This window comes from Zeus faber (assembly GCF_960531495.2).
Source record: "Zeus faber genome assembly, chromosome: 3".
In the NCBI taxonomy this organism is placed as follows: Eukaryota; Metazoa; Chordata; class Actinopteri; order Zeiformes; family Zeidae; genus Zeus; species Zeus faber.
Window position 1 is genome coordinate 20,066,877 of NC_137190.1, and position 22,689 is coordinate 20,089,565.

At 41.1% G+C, this 22,689-nt stretch overlaps 1 protein-coding gene across 1 annotated transcript in view; it reads right to left on the reverse strand.

Moving 5' to 3' along the window:
* Nucleotides 1–3,916: 3,916 nt before the first annotated feature.
* cpne7 (copine VII) overlaps nucleotides 3,917–22,689 on the reverse strand; it is a gene marked incomplete at both ends in the record, with an annotated part of 23,977 nt that continues 5,204 nt past the window's right edge. The window contains 15 exon segments of the mRNA XM_079997184.1: nucleotides 3,917–4,069; nucleotides 4,949–5,185; nucleotides 6,566–6,582; nucleotides 6,585–6,698; nucleotides 7,302–7,353; nucleotides 7,867–7,921; nucleotides 11,984–12,117; nucleotides 13,175–13,234; nucleotides 13,791–13,877; nucleotides 13,963–14,061; nucleotides 14,400–14,489; nucleotides 14,599–14,682; nucleotides 18,182–18,256; nucleotides 21,388–21,462; nucleotides 21,679–21,861. Coding sequence (XP_079853310.1) covers nucleotides 3,917–4,069; nucleotides 4,949–5,185; nucleotides 6,566–6,582; nucleotides 6,585–6,698; nucleotides 7,302–7,353; nucleotides 7,867–7,921; nucleotides 11,984–12,117; nucleotides 13,175–13,234; nucleotides 13,791–13,877; nucleotides 13,963–14,061; nucleotides 14,400–14,489; nucleotides 14,599–14,682; nucleotides 18,182–18,256; nucleotides 21,388–21,462; nucleotides 21,679–21,861 — 1,515 coding nt within the window.

The following is a 22,689-nucleotide window of genomic DNA, read 5'->3' on the forward strand; positions in this document are numbered from 1 at the left end:
GAAAAAAATAATGGATTCCCAACAATAACACACTGCACACGATTTCATGTATTTTTAAATGAAGCTCAGTAAATGGCGCTTAGATTACACTGCATTTTGGTTCAAATCTCCGGTTCCAGGTGTGCAGGGTTCAATATAATGTATTATCGGAGAAAATTCGTACAAAAAGTGTTCTTCACTTCTCTGTCTGTGCTCAAATACCAGTGTTCAGTAAAAATATGAAGATGAATATTTTCAAATGGAGCAGGAGGAGCATCCTGGTTGTCTTATATTTACTTAAAAAAAATCATATATTACAATCCAATAAAGTTCACTGTCGGTATTTCCAAATATAATGGAATAAGAGGGAAAACGCTCTTTCTGTCTTATGGCAAAGGGGAAGTTGTATGCACTCAGTCTTAAATTATAAAATCAACAATTAGTTGTAAAATCTAACATTCAATATAAAAAACAAGCCTTTAGTAACACTTTCACATTTTTGAGGAAAGTCAACGAGCAACAGATACAAGTGCTGACCCCCTCATCCATATTCATTTGCGATTCAGTGGTTGATGTAAACACTAAGAGTTTCATTTAATCAGAAACAAAGTCGAAAGAAAATATCTCTGCCGGAGATGGACGTAGTTCTATGGAGGTTGTAACAGGTGGCATCCCACTTTATGGACATGTTGTTTTTAGGACAACCCCAAAACGATATCCGTGCGTCTCGGTTGGTTGGTTCCAACTCTTGGCCAGAAAACATGCACAAGAACAATGGAGGCCATTATGCAAAACCAAATGAAAAGATAAAACACCATTTATTATGAGTTATTATTTATCATTATTAACAGCGTTCACGTGTCTCCGTCAGCTGCAACCCAAATAATTGCCATTTAGGCATTTGAGCTTGAGCTCCAGATCTGTTCCTGCAGGATCAGTGGACCAGGGCTTGTGGTCGGCAGCGACGCCCCGCCTCCACACTTTGGGTTTTCAAAGGGATCCCGAGGAGCTGAGCCGATCGACTTTTCGGGTCAATTCGGAAGCGATCGATCAGTGTTTTGCATTTATTAGGAAGGTCGCCCAAGCTCTAGTCGTGAGGGACGCACCAGGGTCGGCCGAATAATTGTGACCTTAAGTAGAGCGTAGTTATGACGGAAGAATCTTGCCGAAGTAGGAATAAGATAACTAAGTTTGAGGGATGTGCACGAAATGTAAGAGTGAGGAAAAACGTAAAGATAAAATGTGGTCATCGTTAAAACCATTAGAAAATGCTGATTTAAGCATAATTACGAGGCCAACTGCCGAGTAATGGTATCTTGAGACAGAGTACGACTTTTATGAGACAGTCGATTCTCGGTTCCATTGCATCGATTTTGGAAAACTATCGATTCTAAGTTCCAAAGCTGACTCTAAACTGTGGAATCAAAGAAAGTTGAAGTTAGATTTGATTCCGGATTCACTCTGATTTACCTGAACTCATACTGCCTGTTCAAAAGCAGACATTTCTGAGAGGGGGTGACCCCGGATGCAGGAGGAGAATTCGTCAACCCGACGGTTTTCCCGTCGTCAATATGTTGAGTTGTTTTTTGCTTTTTTTTTAACTTTTTAACTTTAGACTTTGTTATGTTACGTTATGTTTTGTTAGGGTATGGATGTGTTTTGTTTGTTCATTCTCTAAATACACCTTATGGGCATCGGCTGTAAGGCAATAAGCCAAATAAATAAAGACATTTGTACAATTACTTTGTCATGTTAATTTTCAGAATACTTTCCAAATCCATTAAGAATCAATTCCAGCAATTCCAGATGTAATTGCAAAATAATGTAGAATTATTTAATTATACTGTGCATCATCCCTTATGAAATGCCTCTTGTCCAAACAGAACTAAGTGTTATAACGTGGTTTTAGGTTTTTAAGGTGTACTGGCAGTATTTACTTTGCTGATTCACTGGTTTTAAAAATACCGTTTTACAGAAATATCAACTTTTGTTTAGGTTTGTAGATAGTTCTAGACTTGCAAGAATTAAGTATTTATCCATTGATTATTAATTGTGCTTATTGTGTTAAAGTCATGGTATATCCACCCTTATACAGAGGGGGGAAAAAAAGCATATTTAGCATATTGAAACTCAAATAATGTTATTTCCCTCATAAGACACGTTGAGTTTTTAGGTTTTACATTATCCAGTGTTATCCACAATCCCACAATTATCATTTTATCAAAAAGCCTTAAGATTGTCCGAACAAAAGGTGTTGGGAAACATACATAAGAATAGATTACAATATTAGTGACTCAAATGTCTTCTAATAAATGTGGAGATTTTTATTACATGATATATTATATATATTATATTGTTAATTTGAAAAATTTAACAAAGGGTTCAATCGATACGCATTCTGAGCTAAAATAAAACTATGCTCCATAAAATGGCTCTGAGAAACCTCTTTTTGAATAGCATATTGCTATTCTGGACTGGTAACATGCTACTAACTACTTTATGGCTGTAAATGACCATACGCCGCTTTTCCGACACACTCTTCACCCGGAAAATCCAAGTCACAGAGAATATAAGTCAAAGTTATATCTTTTAGCGTTGGAAATGATGTAGCTACGCGGAGCAGCAGATAAAATTGATTGCATCCTCATGATATAATATACTGTATTTCCTCTATTGAATTGTGTGATGGGAAGATAGCCGCTTTTGAAGAGAATAAACAAAAACAAACCCTAACAGAGTATTTCCCATCTCCAGACACATGCATGCATATGATCCTAATTACTTTTGTCAGGTTTCACATTACTGTTCGCAGAACTTCTGCTTTTGGATTTCTAGTTTGTCTAATTAGTATTTTTTCTCGAAAAGTCTTCAGTCGACTGGTTTTGTTCAAAGGCGTTAGAGGGCAGAAATATTGAAAAAATGTCAGAGTGTTTTCTATTTGCAGTGTTTTTTGGAGTGTGGAGTGTAATTTGGAGTTTCACCTTTAATGCAGGCAAGTCTTGGAGCTATAACAACACAAATATCCATTCTGTGGCCACGCTGTACCGCCAGATAATTCAAAATGAAACTGATTCACATGAGTCAAATGTCAAATTGGGAAACCACAAATCACTCTGCAGTTCCACTCGCAGCAACTGACAGTCCGGCAACGAACATCGGTCTGTACACTTTCTGTAACAATAAATATTATAATAGACACTTCTCTTTTATTTCCTTCGAGTTATCAGAGTCCTGCAATCTCATTTAACACCGATACATATCTGACAGAATCTCAGATACCAGGCATGAACCCAGTGATAACTACACTGTATATAGCAACATTCATACAAACTACACCAACATTTCCCAAAGATTTCACCAGTCACAAATGCAATGTGCAACAAAGGGTTAAAAACAAAATAAATATAGGGCTTCTTTGTTTATTTACTGTACTCACAAATTAAAATACCTCTGGTTCGTAGCCTGGTCCGCAGGTAGATGCCGTGGTGATGTGAAGGAGAAGTGCAGACACTGAGGAGGATACTGTCAAGGGGAAGTGAAGCTTTAAAGCAGATAAGATGCTGCGTTGCAGGGTCCAGAGGTCCCGTCGGCCTGATTATTTAACACTCAGAGGTTTGTCCCGCATGCTTCCTAAAACAACGGGACACGGACCCAGGCCCTGGTGCTCATGCTGCTCAAACAGTGGGATGAAGAAGAGGTGGATCCATTCTGAGCAGGCAAAAAAATGTAGTTCAAAAGGTTCCCGTTTTGCTGTCTCTGCGTAAAATTGGGAATGTGAATAGGAATAAAATGAAAGAATTTCTGCTAGGTTCTTGTCCCAAAAAAAGGAAAATCTGTAAGACACGCTTTTTCGTTTTTTTTGTTTTTTTTTTCCTCTTTCTGTCTGTCGGACCTGGCCCAGCACGGGCCGTGGTCCCAGAGGAAAGGAATTATTTGGCTATTCTGTCGGGGAGTTGGCGATGGGGCTGAGCGTGGGGGTTGGCGAGTCCTTTACAGGACACATCGGGGGAATGACCCTGTAGCTGTAGTACTCCACCACTTGCTTTGGAACCTCCGCCAAGACACATTTGGCGAGAGCCGCCGGAGAGGCCTGTGACACAGAGCAGAACTTCAAGACACTCGGAGAGTTGAAACAGAGCCAGACAGATCAGGGTTTGGAACAGCAAAGAAAGAAATATAAGTAAATAAGTTAGTCAATTATATATATATATATATATATATATATAGCGAGAGAAGGAAAAGAGAAAGAGAGGTTTTTTCAGCCAAGTATTATCGACTGTATATTTCATGAAATGCATCATTTTTTGTTAAATAGATACTTTATTTATCCCCGCATGAAAAATTGTGGTGTGAAGCAGCACATATCAAAACTATAGGCAATAATTATAAAGTAATGGGAATTAAAATACTAAAAAGTCAGGCAACACGCAATAAACCTAAAAAATAAATCAAAAATAGAAAACTTGCTGATATACAATAAATGTGGAATGACTGTAAGTGACATCAATTGTAAGTTACATGACATTGATGTCTATATTCAAATACACATGTTGGCCCATGTTCTCCAAAACACTGAGCTTAAATACTTTTCTTCAAGCAAACAACCTCTAACTGGGCGAGAAGATGACCAGTACTTTTTTATTCTCTCTGGATTCCCTCCAGCCCATATTTCCCATCTGTAGAACTGGCGAGGCAAGAGATGCCATGCATTTTTTTCTTTGAAAACACAGTCTGTCCACATTATCGCTGAACCCTGACACCCGTTAAATACAATGAATTAATATGTAAGAGCTGTATGGTGGAGACCTCTGAAAAAAACCCTCCCTATCTGTGCTTGTTTTTTTTATTGCAGCGTCCAAGTGGCATTCATTATCCGCCAGACACTGTGAGTAATACGATGTAGGCGGGGGCCTAAAGCATTGGCTCGAGGGCACCAAGAGGACAGAAAGAGAGGGAGAAACCCACTGACCGTTTTGAAGTCTCTGAAGGGCACAAACTGGACGATGTCCCTGAGGACGGGCTCTCCCTTCGGGGAGCGCAGGACGCCGTCGTCTCCGTCCAAGATCTGCATGTCCGTGAAGTCAGCGTTGCCCACGCCCACAATGATGATGGACAGCGGCTGGTAGGAGGCGCGCACGATGGCCTCGCGTGTGTCCGCCATGTCCGTCACCACGCCGTCCGTGAGGATCAGCAGGATGTGATATCGCTGGGATGAACGGACAAATGCATTTAACTACCTTCTCAGCAGTTAACAAGATAACTCCTACTAAGGTAGTTACAAAGGCCGGTCCACAACCAAAGGCGGTCAATTCATCAATACAATTTATAAAGAGCCCTTAATCAGGGGTTTTTTATAGAGCAATTACAATGTACAAACTCTTTTCAAAAACAAAGAAGAAACCAGTGCATCATAATGGCCAGAAATGGCCAAGCTTACGCATAAATTGCGTATGTATGTCAAATCAAATATCATAATATTCCTAACAACCATCAAATAGAATTATCCATATAGGATGATTCTATGGTATTTTGGGAGATATCTATTGGTGCTTTCATCAGATATTTACACACAAGAAATATTTGAGAATCAATTATTAGTAATGCGGACTGCGGATGTGTATTATGACCAAGCAGGCAGAGGCATTGATTAAAACAGCTAGAACAATCCATGAACTTCAGAAAACTGCCTAGCTTTATTGTGATACAGCCCTAAAGGCAACATTTAACTATATCACGATATTGAAATAAATAAAATCACGGACAATATTAAATCTCGTATAACTGTATTGATATACAGTAAAGGGAGGAATCTCTGTCTGTACGTCCTTCAATTATCTCAACAGCCCTTCATCCCACCTACTTCACACTTGGAGGGTGTATTGCTGGGGACCCAATGACGTGCATTGTCGAATTTGGTGCAATTTGAATTGTGTAATATTAATCACCTTTCAATAAACAAGCGAACAGTGAGCCGCTCAGCTCGCAGCCGGCGGGGATTCAGGGCTCAGTTCACAGTGCAGCCCTTTCCGAACAGGCATGTTTTGAACGGGCACCGCCATGGTAATGATATGGTAATATCATAATGTTGATGTTGATATTCTAACCCAACCCTAAACAAAAACCCTAACCCCAGCCCTAGCGCCGGTTTCAATAATAACAATATCTAGTCTCACAATATCACAATATCAATAATAAATGGGTACATTGCATACTGTACATGTACATGAGTGGACAATGCAGTTCAATGTAATACTGGTTCCAGAGATATGGGCCCCAAGGATCGACGATAGAAGAAGGAACCAACAAAGGCAAGAAGAAAATCACCCTCTTTTTTCCACCCAATTTCAGCTACAATTCGGGAAGAAACTTCAAGAGTGATAACAGAGAACGGAATCAATCAATAGAAAACTTTTTGGGGGTAGAAAAAGCACCACTTCATTATTTGAAGCCGCGGTTTAATGAAGCAACAGTTTTACCGGCTGTTGAGGGAATCAGCTCCTTATTACCCTGGAGGGGCGTAGAGGTCAGTCGGCGGGTGAGGTATAACTTCCCTCGTCTCTCTAAGCGACTATAAAGGGACACTCACGGAGGCGTCTTTAATGGTCCGTCGCCGGCCGACAGCCTGCCTATCCTGCTGATGATGGGAGACACGTTGGTGGGGCCGTAGAGCTGGATCTTAGGAAGGCAGTTCTGATACGCCTCGACCACTCCTTGGATCTCTGATCAAAGAAACCACGGCGAGGAAACGGTCAAAATAAAGGGAAACATCAATAGATGAACTCCTCTCCGGGATGGGGAGGCTCCGCGGTGCCACGATTTGATGAGTTGTTGTTCAGCATTGTGTTGTGAGCGAGATGAAAGGCACCGCAGAACTTTCCACCGTACTGTCTTGACAAATAAACAATTCTCCGCACGATTCTCCCTCCAAGTATAACATCTGAAGGGGCACTCTGAAGGGGAACATTTATGGGTTGCAAAATGAAAGACGTCCAGCATGCATCAAAAACGACAAAAAAAAACAAAACAAGCAAGGGGAGTCCTGTTGGCTCGACCAGATAGTGTGCATACCAAGTCTCTCTCTCTCTCTCTCTCTCTCTCTCTCTCTCTCTCTCTCTCTCTCTCTCTCTCTCTCTCTCTCTCTCTCTCTCTCTCTCTCTCTCTCTCTCTCTCTCTCTCTCTCTCTCTCTCTCTCTCTCTCTCTCTCTCTCTCTCTCTCTCTCTCTCTCTCTCTCTCTCATCTCTCTCTCTCTCTCTCTCTCTCTCTCTCTCTCTAAAATGTTGCAGATTGAAGGTTCTTAAGTTCGATCAGCTTTTCATTTTACCTTCACATTCATCATCTTCTGGGTTGAAATTAATGGCAAAGTCATGAGAAACCTGTGGTTTGGGAAATAGAAAGTGGTCAGACAAAGCACTTCCCAAGGTAAAAAACACAACAAGCTGCAAGTTGAACATAGTGATAGCATATGTAGACTCGTGTATATATACCGTATATCAACAGGCATACGTATTATTTTCAATATTTTAATTTCCTGAGTGTTATTGTTATTTACTGAGTGTTATTTTCTAAGGATGGCGGGGAAGGGGAAAAGTGTATTGTGAGATTTAATTGTGTGTGATATTTTATGAATGTGGTATTTTGGCAAAAGGACAAATAGGTCAAATGAAAGCCTGTCTGTTCAATAGAAAATACCAGGGCTAGATAAGATCGTGTGTGTGTGCGTGCGTGCGTGCATGTGTGCGTGCGTGCATGTGTGCTTGCGTGTGTTGCGTGCGTGTAATATTCTTCAGATGAAAGGACAGTCAAGCAGAGTAATGTGAAGCAATAAAGGGAACATGTACTACAAAGCACGACGGAGAAAATAATCATTGTTGAGAAAGCATTTTTACCTCGTAATTTGGAGGAATTCGGGCACCGAATACCAAGGCAGAAAATCTTTTGTCACTGAAATGCAAAGTAAAGAATGAGTGAAAACATTCCCCTGTGTCTGCACTTTAATCTACGATCGATTTTAACGCTGATAGAGCAGACACCGCGATCTGTTTTATTCATAGGTTCACGTTCCCAAGGACACAAGTCGCCCACTCGCATCTCAAAATGTTGAAAATCTCCATCCACATCACTGTGCCTGCAACCATCTTTTGCACATATCATCAAGATCATGCATCTTCAACTGTTTTTACGTGTCAACCACAACAATACTAATTCAATAGTGTAATACAGTATGCCTGAAATAAGCGGCATTATTAATAATAGAGGAATAAAAGTAGGATGTCTTTGAAGTGAAGTCAAGCAACGAATGAAAATGTGATACTTTTGTTAATTTTATGTCATTGTAAGTCAAGAACAAGCTTGGAATAGTTTCATAATACACATCTGCCTCATAAAGAATTCACTATCAACACTGAACACTGGAACATAAAAAAATCAGGTAGACACTAGACTTATTAATTTGGCTCAACCCAACTGATGGAAATGCACCCGATTCACATTTTATTCATGGCAATATTTCTACGGTTGGCTCAAACTTAGGCTAAAATATGGATGGATTAGCACACGATTAAAGTGTTCAGCTCAAATTGTTACAGAGTTAATTATTACATGTGACTCAAATGTTGGACCATTTTGGCGAGGAGAAGCTGTGGAGGTTGTGTTGTGTTTCGGTTGTGTTTCCTCTATCCAGCCAAAATGGGGAATGGTATAATAATAATAATAATTATAATAATAAGAAGAAGAAGAAGGAGAAGAAAACCGCCAATAAATCCCACAAAAACCCAACACACAAAACTTGTGTTGGCTTGTGTTTTCCAAACCGAAGTAAGAGACGTCTAAGAGACAGAGTAAATGAGCGAGGCGTTGCTCCGCCGGGCTTTCAGCACCGTGGAACTGGAGATTTTGTTCCCCCAAGGTCCTCAAACCATTTGGGAAAGTGAACGTTTAAGGTGATGGACAGCCCCAAAACCAGCAATAGCTAATTCACTCACTCTCCACTTTCTCTACTAAAAATGTAGCTTTTTCTGCAAAATACACTGGACATGCATCTCCTCAATGGTACAGTATGGCATATTTACTAACACAACTTACACCGTGGCCTAACATGACAAGTACAGACGATTTTACGAACACTACTACTTTGTTTGGCAAATACAACTTGTGTTTACAAGCAGATTCCCCATTGTAGCCACTAGTATCTGGGGCAGTGGGGATAAGCGCTGGAGCTGTATTAGTTTGTTTGCAATCACATCAGAGCTCCGTCGCCAGCCCGCAGCTTTACTCTGATAGCCGCCTCACTTATCAGGACGTTTTTTTTTCATGGTGACGTGAGGAGGGGAGGGAAAAACACGCAGTAATTCTGGAAGAAAGTGGGAGTCAGAAATACCATCTCCAGCATAATGGCGTTTTAATTTGAGGCATTTTAAATTCTGTTTTGATTAGTTTACTGTGGATTGGGTGAGGATAGAGTAACCAAATGAGCTCCAAAATGAATGGTCCATTGGCTCTTGAGTGGGTCTACTAATTCTAATACAAGATTGTATTATTATTATTATTATTATTATTATTATTATTATTATTATTATTATCATCATCATCATCATCATCATCATCATCAATAATAATAATGAACTATGACGATGATGATTATGATGAAAATAATAATAATAATAACATAACTTCATTACATCACAAAATCATTTCATAATCAGTACAAGAGCAACAGAGAGCAACGTAGAAGATAACTTAGAACATACGGTATATGCAGAATTAAACAGAGCACGCATGAACAGGATTAGATCAACTTCTCAGTGTTGGAAATGTTGGTTTGCCAAGAGTCAATGACACATTAAGCACCGGAAAAAGACATTTCATTTGGAAAAAAAAAAAAACAACAGATGCTCACATGCTGATTTACCTGTTGGAGCTTCTATTGGATTTCTTTTGTACATTTAAATTTTTCTCAACTCCCACCAGCAAAGTTAACCACCTTCTCACAGTCGGCAACGAGAACCACCTTCGTTGCCTTCGCGACTTCACAAATCGATTCTGAGAATCCTTTGAACGGTTTCGCCAGGATTAAAACAATCTCCTGAATCCGAAAGCATTTTCCAATATTGCACATGTAACCTCAGAACGAGATTTTTTCCAAGAAACGGATTTAATACGAACCTCCCGTCCGCAGGGAGGGTCATAGCGCGATAGTGCTCTATATCTCTACTTCTAAAAGTAGTATTAAGGAAATGATGTATGGGCACGTTCAGCCCGGAGCTTTCGCAGTGTGGAATATCGCTGCGGCAATTTTTCTCTTGATAGATTGCATGTAAAAAAGGCGCGCTGGATGGCGGATCACAGATTGGGGCCACTGTAATGGCCCTCTCAGTGGGCGAGAGGAGCCTCTGCCCACACAGAAAAAGAGCTCACCACTCGGGCTTCGTAATGCACTCCCCAGCGAGGAGGCTAGAATTCCACACCAACGGATATTCGCCAAAAGACCTTGGCTTGCCCACGTTTGGCGCCTAAATAAAATGAATGTCTTTACATAAATAGAGAGAGAGAGAGAGAGAGAGAGAGAGAGAAAGGAGAACTGCCCACATCTGCAGTCGGCGTCTCCTCGGAGGTATGTTTGTCTATGTGTCTCCTGCAGATCCATGTAAACAGCACCGCGATCCCGCCACACAGGCCATCTGCCGGTTCTCCATGTCTCCCTTATCTCTGCTGCTATAATTAGGCAGACAGTGCTCCCCTGACATTCAATAGGGGGATCTGCATAAATCAAAGTCAGAGGGTGTTAATCCTCATTTGGCTTAGTTTTGACAGATGAGAGACTATTTTTCCCTGAAAGCAACCAAATTAAAAATTATTTAGCCAACTAATTATCTTGTTCCTGCGAGGGCCGTCTGCAATAACACAAATATTCAGTCATTGATTTTCGAGGGAGGCAAATGGTTGTGATCCAACGAGGGGAGGCTACTAAATGATGGCTCGCGATAACGGCATTCCTCGCCGTGGCTCATATTCGCCGTCATGTGAAATTGCTTTTAAAAGAGCCGATCTTTCTCAGATGGCATCTTTTGCACTTTATTTCTCTCCCGCGTCAACCGAGGAAGTTGCATTTCGGCTTTCTTCGTCTCCACTTCTGGTTCGACCTCCCTCCGCTCCCTTGTTCTTTCTATCGCAATACCCCGGTGTTTGGCGGCTATCTCTGCAGCAACTTATCTGCAGTTTAGGATAATGAAGCCGTGCGAGCTGAGAATCTGAATTGAACCTCTTTAAGAAGCTGTGGGGGGGGGGGGGGGGGTGTCCACTGCAGCCATCATATGCTACAACAGTTGCCAAAGGGTGGAATGATACTTATCGAAAAAAGAAAAAAAAAAACCATTTAATATCCATACCGACAAACAGAATATACCAAAGCTGCACTCATCCGGTTTGTTTAAGAGATTATTTTGTCGAAAGAAAGAAATAATAAATCATCAATTCTAAACCAAGTCTTGTTTTGTGAAGCCAGTGGTTGAAGAAGTGCTCAGACCTTTTACTGAAATTGAAGTACAAATACCCCTGACACAAAATCACGAATATAAATTAAAGAATCACATGGACATTTCTACTAAAGGGAAGAGTATATAAGTATTTGCCCTGAAATGCAATTGTCTACAAATATCAAAAAGTAAAAGTACTTTTCTTATCTAGTGTCCTGATATAATACAATGACTCAAAAATATGTCTATAAAGTGCTACTGTACCTTTTTCAATATATAAATAAAAATCTAAAAATGTCATTACTGTGGTGGAAATGTTGTAGAGTGAAAAGTAAAGAAATGTGCTTCGTAAAAGTCAAAAGTAGGAGGGAGAACACTAATAACATGTACATTATGGGTGGAAGAGGAATGCAAATTACCCCCTGCAAAGAGCTGGATGAAAGGAGAGAGAGAGAGAGAGAGAGAGAGAGAGAGAGAGAGAGAGAGAGAGAGAGAGAGAGAGAGAGAGAGAGAGAGAGAGACAGAGGCGGACCTGTCGTAGTCCTGGCAGATCTCCCCCACAGCGATCAGAGCCTTCAGGTACTCGTTGGGCTGGTAGGGGTTGATGTAGTGCAGCGAGCAGCTGTTCCTCGGGTCCCCGTTGGAGGCCGTGAAGTCAATGGCAACCTGGAACACCATCATAACTAGTGAGGATCAGAAAGAACGTAGCAATCTCCAATTCGGGAAGTTCCTATCTAATTGACTCCTTGTAATATTATCATTAATGCGGTATAAAATGAGTAAAATTGCTTTGTTGGGTCAATTTGTTGTATTATAACATCTTATTACTGTTAATAACTTCTAAAGGTAACAGATTTTTTTTTGGGTCATTATATACTGTATATTCTTAAACATAAAGGTTCTCACTGTTGTAACAACTGAATTTCCCCCAGGGGGATCAATAAAGTGTTATCTTAACCTATCTGACTGTATTGTTGGATACTAGTTTAGCAAAAGAGGCAGACTACTAGGGCCAATGATTTGTACACGCTAGATTACTTACAAAAGTCTGTAATCCTACTCTGAGCTGGCACCGAGGTCAGATATACTGTATTTCTAATATGACACAAAAGGGCAGGATGAAGTAAACACGTATTCAAATCCTGCCTAAAAATGACTGAGGTGACGTTTCTACAGAACCAAAATATGTGCATTCCATGGGATGACAGCTTCTGGGTTAACAAACAATTTTGGCTCCAACACCTACGTGGGCCCAAGTCACCCCACCGCGCCCACAGGCACCCCATGCCGAGAACACACGGAGAGTCGGATGCAGGAGAAGGAGCCGCATCCACCGCAGCGGTCCTCTCGATAAATATTCATTGGCTCTGTAATTCAGTCAGGGAGCGAGAGGTAGCGCCACGGAGGGCAAACCAAAGGACCAGAGTTGGAATAGATTTCTGTTCATTCCGACAGATCGCCTTCAGCTAGAAAAGCCTCATCTGGTTTACGTAAAAAAAAAAAAAAAAATCATAGAAACACCCCTGGGAGAGAAATGTTTTCACAGATGAATAAGACTTGAACACTGTGTTTCACATAATGTAACATTTAATCACAATGCGGTGGCGGAGGATACAGAGGCTAACAAGCAGGGGGAGCCTGCCGGGCCAATTATCCACCTCCACGTCCACGTCACCCGAGGAGCCCAGGTAGCGTGCTGCTGAACCCAGGCGGCTCCGCTCACCGTAAAGTGGATCTGGCATCCTCCCATGATGTAGTCGAGGAAGGAGTACACTCGGTGGAGCTGTGGGAACGGAAGGAAACACCGGAGGGTCAGGGACCCGGCATGGGTGGCGGCGGGCAGGGGGCTTTAATGGAGCTTTTCATACCGATAAACTCCGGCCCAAGAAAACATGAGTGTCCTCGGCAATGGGATTCTAAATAAACTCTCAAACCCGCCGAGCAAGCTCAGAAATCTGGAGAAAAAACATTTTCTGAAGAAAGATCCCAGAACATCCTAGAGCCAAGAAATTGAAGTGATGTTAAGTGAAATGTAGGTTGTGTTCGTTTGAGTTGAAATGATGCCTGAGATGAGGGAGAAGGTTTCTGGAACATTAAGGCCTGTCCATCGATAAGATAAGTTTAATAAACAGCTATAAAACCTCAGAGGGATGGGCCATATTGGAGGGTGGGATTCTCAGAATTTTCTGAATCCAGGAGGTGGTTTGGAATTCCATATATTTTTGTGTATTCAAGTATAAATTCAATAGAATCAATATATAATCAAGTGATATACATTAGATATATAATATATACTGTATTATGTTATATAATCTCCGTGTTGCTCTGTAGGCTCATACCTTAAGGTCATTGAGGATGACAACACCAGAGTTCTTGTAGTTCTTCTTCTTTTGTTTGTACTTTGGATTCACACAGTCCCACGAGACCTTAAACACACACATTGACAGAGGTCATTAACTTTTTATCGCTCGCAGGTTACGTCTACCTCGATGATTAACGTCGTTCACTGACCTTGTTCCCGCTGGAGATTTTTTGCATTTCCCTAAAAGTTGCGTAGAATTCCCCGATGAAGTCGTGTTTTCCCCTGGAGTCGTAATCCCAGACAAGGCACTGTGACACACGCGCGCACACACACACACACACACACACACACACACACACACACACACACACACACACACACACACACACACACACACACACACACACACACACACACACACACACACACACACACACACACACACACACACACACACACACACACACCTCTGCTGTTCTCTGTATAGATACAGATATTTATATATATATATTCATTCATTGACTGGTACCCAGGTGTCTATCTCGCTCTTCTTTTCCCTACTTTCTTGTAGATATAATGACTTAATAATGTTGTACCGTGGCTTTTCTCCATTTCTGTTTGACCAGAGATCCCCTGAGTCTCTTACCTTGAGCTTTCTGTCCTCATCGCAGCTGCACAGGGATATGAGGGACACCTTGAAAGGCTCCCACACTGGGTTCAGGTTGTTTTTGATCACCTGTTTAGGTGGGGAAACAAATGGTGTTCATTAAAAAAAAAAAACATGCACATGTCAAATGTCTGGAATGCAATTGCGATACGAACGAGAGGAGATGTGGTGATCTTACCTCCGTTCTGTGCACAAGCTGCTCAGTTTGGTCGTCATTAACTCGATATATCTCCAAAAAAGGGTCTGACTTACTGAAAATATCCTACAGACACAAAAAAAATACGTAATTCAGCCGGTCACATAAACACACAAGATTCATTTTAAGTATCTCGCTTGATGGGTTGTTACATCTCCCCTCAAAACGCTAAATCTCCACTAAAAACGACACTAGATTGCCACTTCAAAGCACATAAAAGCCTTCCGCTTGTCCATTTTACTGTCTCCTTTGAATTTGACGCCCTTGTTTACTGCCGTGACAAATTAAATCAGGAAAAGGATGCGAAACAGTCGACTGATACGACGTCTCAAGTACGGGCTCCGGAGGAAGAACAGCCACTGATTGTTAGGTCAATTGATTCTTCAGGGCAGAAAATATATGATTAGTGTGTGTGTGTGTGTGTGTGTGTGTGTGTGTGTGTGTGTGTGTGTGTGTGTGTGTGTGTGTGTGTGTGTGTGTGTGTGCACGTTTGTGTACATGCGTGCACGTGCGTGTGCGCATAGTGCATGGAAAAGGCGAAAACGGCGAATGACACAGTTAATGCCACATTTTTCGCCACATTAGCCAGATGCATCTCCACAGGGACGGGAGCATACAGAGGCAGCCCCCCCCTCCCCCCCCCGCTTGCGTTGTCATGGCAACCGCTAGCCAGCGGTGTCAGCAGGGACTGATGTGAATCACGAATGCGTCTGGCAGTGTTTAATCTCAGTCAAACACATCCGGCGGTGTTAATCATTACGATTGTTTCAATCTGTGTCTGTCAGTGGTATCGCCTTGTTAAATACCTTCTGCCGGCAAACGTCTCCACTACCACACATCCAAGCTTAAGAGCAACAGGTGGATGTGATGCGGTCGACGCGTAGCTAATGTTTTTGAAATGACACGGCCACATTAAAGATTTTGATGGGTCCATAAATCAACTATCACGCCGGTTGGATAATCTGCTGAGGCCAAGTGGGTAATGACAGATGATTGCTGTTGTGAAAGCTAAATTCATGTATTGTTTAAATAATAGAGCTGATCTCCATTAAAATCAAATCACTCAGTGTAATGGGATTCTTGAAATAATTACAATGCCGGACAGACTGAAAACTAGGATGGGAGCTCAGTGATGAATTGACGGAACTATTGATATCTGCTGAATCTCTCAATTAACTATTTACCTCATTAGCACAGCTATATCATCTATCAGCCCTGTGTTGCCCCCGATCAATCAACAAGCCAACCGTCCAACCAAAGAAACACAGAAATACAATCAACCAATCAAACAAAAGGACAAATGATCAACCTGCCAGCCAACCCATTAACCAACTAACCAACCCACCAACCAACCAACCCACCAACCAACCAACCGACAAACCAACAAGACAAGTGATCAAACAGCCAACCAACCAACCAATCAATCAAAAGGACAAATGACCAACCAACCAACCAAACAAACAAAAAGACAAATGATCAACCAACCAACCAACCAAACAAACAAAAAGACAAATGATCAACCAGCCAACCAACCAGCCAGCCAAAAAGACTAATGATTAATCAACCATTACATTACATTTAGCAGACCCTTTTATCCAAAGCGACTTACAATTATTCAAACCCGGACGGACGTAGCCATCAGGAGCAATTAGGGGTTAGGTGTCTTGCTCGAGGCCAATACAGCATGCTAGCAGGAGGAGCCTGGGATCCAACCAGCAACCTTTAGATTACTAGACGACCACCAACCCACCACCCAACCATTCAAACAAAAGACAAATGATCAACCAACCAACCAACCGACTAATTAACCAAAAATGCAAATGATCAACCAACCAACCAACCAACCAAAAAGACTAATGATTAACCAACCAACCACCAACCAACCAACCAACCAATCAACCAAAAGGACAAATGATCAACAAACCATCCAAACAAAAAGACAAATGATCAACCAACCATCCAAACAAAAGATAAATGATCAACCAACCCACCAACCAATCAATCAACCAAAGGAAAAAACAAATGATCAACTAACCAACCAACCAACCAACCAATCAAACAAACAAAAACACAATTGATCAACCAACCAACCAATCAACTAAACAAAAAGACAAATGATCAACCAAACGAAAACACAAGTGATCAACCACCCAAACAACCACCAAATAAACAAACAAAAAGACAAATGATCAACCAACCAAGCAACCAACTAATCAACCAAAAAGACAAATGATCAACCAAACAAACAAACAAACAAACAAACAAACAAACAAAAAGAGAAGCGATCAACCAACCAGCCAACCAAACACACAGCATAAAAATCAACCAACTAACCAACCAACCAATCAATCAATCAATCAAACAAACAAACAAACACCGAAAAGACAAATAAGCAATAAACCAATCAATCAAAAACTATTTATATATTTGTCTATGTATGTACATGCCTTTGTCAAACTACCTGCTCACCTATACCTGATTTACTGTATATTCCCTGTTTCATTCTATAAACGGTGGTTGCTACTCATTTACCAACTGGTGCCACGACTAGAGTGTGTGTATGGTTGTATGGTTTAATTCTAATCAAACACTGCACCACCTCACAAATTTGTTCAATTTCAATTGTGAGGAACGGAGGAAATAATGAGGGATAGGAGCCTGACTGGAAACAACCGTGAAAGTGTACGTCATGTTATTCTAAGGTTGATCATTCTAAAGCTCTGATTCAGTGTCCACAGAGCTGGAGTGGTTCACTTCTATGTGCTATTACCAACTTGTTTTCCCACTCGGAATCGATTGGACTCACTTGAGAGAATCCCATTTTGCACATTCAGTTGTTTACTTGTTTACTAGGTTCAGTGCAGGCCTTATGAGAGCTGGGATCAGACTTGAGATCAACAACTGTAGTCACAGATGTTGTCGAGGTCCCGCTGTTGAGTGTAATATTAAGCCTTTGCCTTGAGCGGTGTTTGGAAGCAACGGTTTTTGACGAAAGGTCATTGATGCCCCTGCCTGGTCAATCTGCACTCACCCCTCTGCCCTCCCCCTCTTGTTGTGCTGTTGTCGTCGATGGTGATGCTTGCTTTTTTCTTTTGGGTTTTTGTTTTTTTAAACATTAAGCATATATTTTTCAGGCTTCTTCGTGTGTCTGCATGGCAACTCAAGGACGTATTTTGTCATATCTGTATAGTGGTAAAACTCCTCCACTCTGTAAATGGCGCGATTTTTATTTTCCGTGATGATGAATTGAGGGGAAAAAAATAGGTGGGAAGGAAATTGAAGAAACCTATATCCATGGGAAGAAAAAAAAAAAAAGGTCCATGTTGAAAAATGTAATGTTTTTTTATTAGAAAACGGAATGTGTGAGAGAAGATTGAGTGGGCAGAGAGTCATGGAGGCGTTTGAGTACGCTTCTTCACTGCTGTGGAAAAACAAAGAGCCAGTGGTGGATTGTGGGGGAATCACATTACCACATTGTTAGAATTGCAAAATAAAGTCAATGAAATGCTAAACGGTATCTAATAAAGATTCATTTTTGGATGAATCGTGCATGTTTCTATCTTACCTTATCATCCAACTTCTTGGCACAGAAGAAAAGCTCCACATAGCCATTGTTGCCAGATATTTCCTCCGCATGCACCTGCAATGAAAACGGCTTTTATTAGCAACATTATTGTTGTTTTCCCTGTTTCCCTGCTATTTTTTTTTTTTCTTGCTCTGCAAGGCAATCTGGCATGTATGCAAGAGTTGAAGCCAGCCGGGAAACACAATCTTTTCACTATTCATGAATTGCATATGAATTTTCAAGGAAGTGCAAGTGCAAGGGTAAAAGTGCAAAAGAGTAATGGTACCAAAGAATTCATAATAACATATACAACCACATTTGTAATTATAATTGACAATTATAATAGAGCTGCAACATTTATCATTTTTGATTATTCATTAGTCTGACCGGTCCCGCAACAGTTTCCTATCATTTTAATCCTTTTCCCCAGAAAATTATTAGATTGTGGTCCCTACAGCAAACAGTCTTGTACATCACACATCATAATTTCATAGTGATTTATGTACTAACTTACACTGTTAAATTGCTTTCATATGGTATGATGAAAACTGATGGCATGGTGCCAGAATGTATCATGGTTTCAATGACAACACATCTGAAAAGGACTGATTGTAGCTTGTCACTCTGACGTACAAGACCTTAACGGCGGGGAGCCATGCCTCAAGGAAAGACAAAATATCTCCTAGACCAGGGGTCGGCAACCTTCAGCATTAAAAGAGCCATTTGGGCGTGATTCCCACCAAATAAAACCCACCTGCAGCCGCAAAACCTATTTGACCGCTGTAATGAAGATAACACCGGATATACAGTATAGTTTTATTACACTTATGCTATGTACTGTATATAAAAACTGTAGTTTGTTGCATTTATGAAATAAAAGAACTACAAACTGAGCTGTGCTTGACACAGCAAAACACTAAATTCTTTTGAACTCTAGAAAAAAGAATACTGGCACGTATCATTTTTATTTGAAATAAAATACAAAATGCAGGTCCTCCACTTATTTGTGGATTTTGAAAAAAGTAAGTATTCACTTTAATGATAAGGGGCAAAAAAATGTTAGTTTATGTTTTATCACGACTTAAGTCTATTTCAGTGTGCCGTCATCCGCGACTATTTCCTCAGTCGCGTGCCACAGTCAACCTGCTTAATGCGATTGCTGCCCCTGAACTTCACTGCAGAGCTTCTCCATATCCGGGCTGTATGATGTAACAAGTATATTAATCCAACGATGGACATGACCCCAAATGCGTACTTGTTCATGTTCGAATAGGTGTCGGGAATGGCATGTCTCGATTCCACTCCGCATTCCATAAAACGAACTTTAACGTTCTATTTTCCTCGGACGCTTTTCTTTTTTTGGATGTATCCATGGTTAGCTTGCCGGGGTTCGAGAGCTGAAAATAAGTCACCAGCCTGTCGGCAACAGGTGACGCATACAAGGTGCGACGCATATTTTGATTGACAAAATATTAAAACACGTTTCATTTCAGTGTTACAAGATCACCTAAATCGCCAGAGTCATAACTATCATATTGAAAAAAAAATTAACTAATTAGAATAAAATGTATTTTAATTAAATAGCTATTATTTATTCCCACTATTTTCAAAGCCACAGGGAGCCACAGCAGAGGGATGAAAGAGCCACATGTGGCTCTGGAGCCGCGGGTTGCCAACCCCTGTCCTAGACAATGATCAATCCTAAAAGGGGTGACAAAAATGTCACCTTTTTTTATTAGTTGTTTGTGAGACAACAGACCATCATCCATCCATTCATCTCCAAAACCACTGAGCCAGGTCAGGGTCACGGTGGCAACAGGGCAAGCACAGCAGCCCAGACATCCCTTCTTCAGGCTGCTCCTTGGGGATCCTGAGGCGTCTCCAGACGAGCCAAGACTGATGCCTCCAACGCATCCTGGGTCTCCTCCAGGATGCGTTGGAGGGTCTCTCCCAGCCAGATATACCGAGTGCACAACCAAAGGAAGGCGCTCCTCACCAGAGGCCCAAACCACCATGATGTGCAGGAGCTCTGCTCTGAGTTCACAGACACTGAGCCCGTCCCCTTCCTTACGGTTCTACTTCATCGTCAATGCCAGCGGTTTAGGTCAGTGGAGGTCAGAGTTTCACTTGCTGGCGATGAGACCACATGATCGTTCCACATTGTTTTTGTTTCCTGGTTCTGAGCTTGCAGCCACCAGGCTGTTCCTGGCAGGCTAAAGTGCTCTATTAATTCTACTTTCGTCAAAATCCATTTGGGCCGTGTTTTGTCTGGGTCTTAAGATACAGACAGACACCTCAAGACCTGTTTGCCTTGGGAGGTCCTAGCAGCAGCCTGAGTGTCCTGGTGAGATAGCTCTGAAGGTATTTCAACTTCACAAACACCTTTGTCCTGTCTGAAAAATGGCTAACCGTGCATGTGGTTTTTTTATTTGTATGTATTTGCTGTCATGTGGGAGCAGAACATATGCATTTATTGTTAGTACTTGGCCAAAATCAGAGGTAATGTGTTTTTCAGTATTAAATACTGTGAAACAAAATACTGTTTGCTGAACAGTGTGCAATGTTCTTTCAACTGGTCTATGCTTTTCTTCTGAGATGATTCAGACCTTGATAATTTTCTGAGTCACTGCAAACACCCCTGCACAAATAAAGACTTTGCAAATAGGCGTTGATTCATCCCCTAGGTTTCTTCAATCACCATTGTCAATGTACCTATGTCCTCCACAGCCTCTATGGACTCCTTCAGAATGAATGCTTGTCCACAGCTCCAAATCTGTGCCTGCCACCTTTCTGATTAACGCCAGGATTCAAAACACAGTTGCTAATGCAAGGCAGCCCTGAAAGGTAAGTATAGTTGGAACAGTCTCACAATGTGGTTATTCAACTTTTCCAGATTTCTTTGCTGTTTATATTTCCATGTCTATTTACCGGAGGCCATTATGCTCCTCAATGATTTTACATCCTGGCATGTATTATTTTCATTACAACTACATATGTGCATGTTCCAAATTAACGTCACAAAATGTTGCATTTACGAATTGTCTTTTTCTTTTGCTGCTCTGAGATCGTAAAGGAGCGATAATACTGGATAATCCGAATGTACTACCTTGAGATCAGAATAATTGTAGTATAAGTGTAAACTGGATGACTCCTCTGCGCGTACGGAGCAGTAATAGGAAGCACGCTCTGTGTTGCACAGGACGTACCGTGATTGTAGATTTTCCGGCATATTTTCCATACTTCAACAACAAAGGCTTCACCATCTTCTTTTGGGCCACAATCTGCAGGGAATACAACGTAGAGGAAGGCTGTGTTTGAGGCTTTGTGCGGTATCAAGAGATGGCAAGTGACAGGCGTCTTCAACGCCACTGACGAGATCATAAGTAAATTGAATGAGAAACAACTCATTGAAAATGCGTAAGCATGCACGTCTTTGTTATTATTATTTTTAATCCAATAATATGATTATTGAGATCTCCCAATGAGGCTGGATCTACCTGGCCCAGCGTGCACTCCACCCCGCCCAGGAAGTCGTCGTCGCGGGTCCCGATGCTGTGCGTGCCGTGGATGTCGTAGACCTCTAAACGCAGCTTCTGAACCTCCTCAAAGTAGTAGTCCAACATGAAGACCTTGGCAAACACCGGGTGCAGGTTGCTCTTGATCACCTCAGTCCTGTCCAGCTGGGCGGAAGCCAAAAGAGACAAAAAGAAAAACGTCACTCGGCTGTTTATTCTATTTCAATATTTCTGTTTAAATGGTTAATATACATGCAAGCCTTGTTTGAATTAAAGGATACCGTGTGGAAAAGAATGAAATTGCTCCGTCGTCAGATTATTCACCGGATAAGATGGCAATTTCACAAAATGACTGAAAGGCAGAAATTCAAAATAAAACATTCCGAACCAGAGATGGAGATGTATGGGAGTTACTGTTTATCTGCTCTCATGGAGTATGGATGTATGCTTGTGAGGTAGTACTTACTTTCACGGTGTCTATATATGATTGTATAATGGGAATCAATGTGTTGAAGGCAAACACACATTTCCAATCTTGGTCGGATAATAAAGTTGCCTATTATCTTATACAGCTGATCTTATCTTATCTGAGCCGAGCTCTCTTTGGTACGGAAGCGTAATGCATTCACTCCAGAAAAAAAACATTTGCCCTGCTTTTCCAAATTAACAAGATAAGTTTTCATGAAAAAAAAATTTATATATATATATATATATATATATATATATATATATATATATATATATCCTCTGTTTTTCCGAATTAACGAGATACATATCTCGTTATTTTGGAAAAACAGAGCAGAACCACCAAACAGAGCACGATTGGTTGGGATCCTTTGAGAAGCTCTCATTCCTACTTGGGAGCTCGATTTCATGGAAGCCAACGTGTCCCGCCTGTTTAGTTGAATACAGTTTAATTCTGGTTTGGGTTCGAAACACTGGGAGATAATCGTATCCTCAAGTAATATAGATTGTATTGTCATTAGTTTCTTC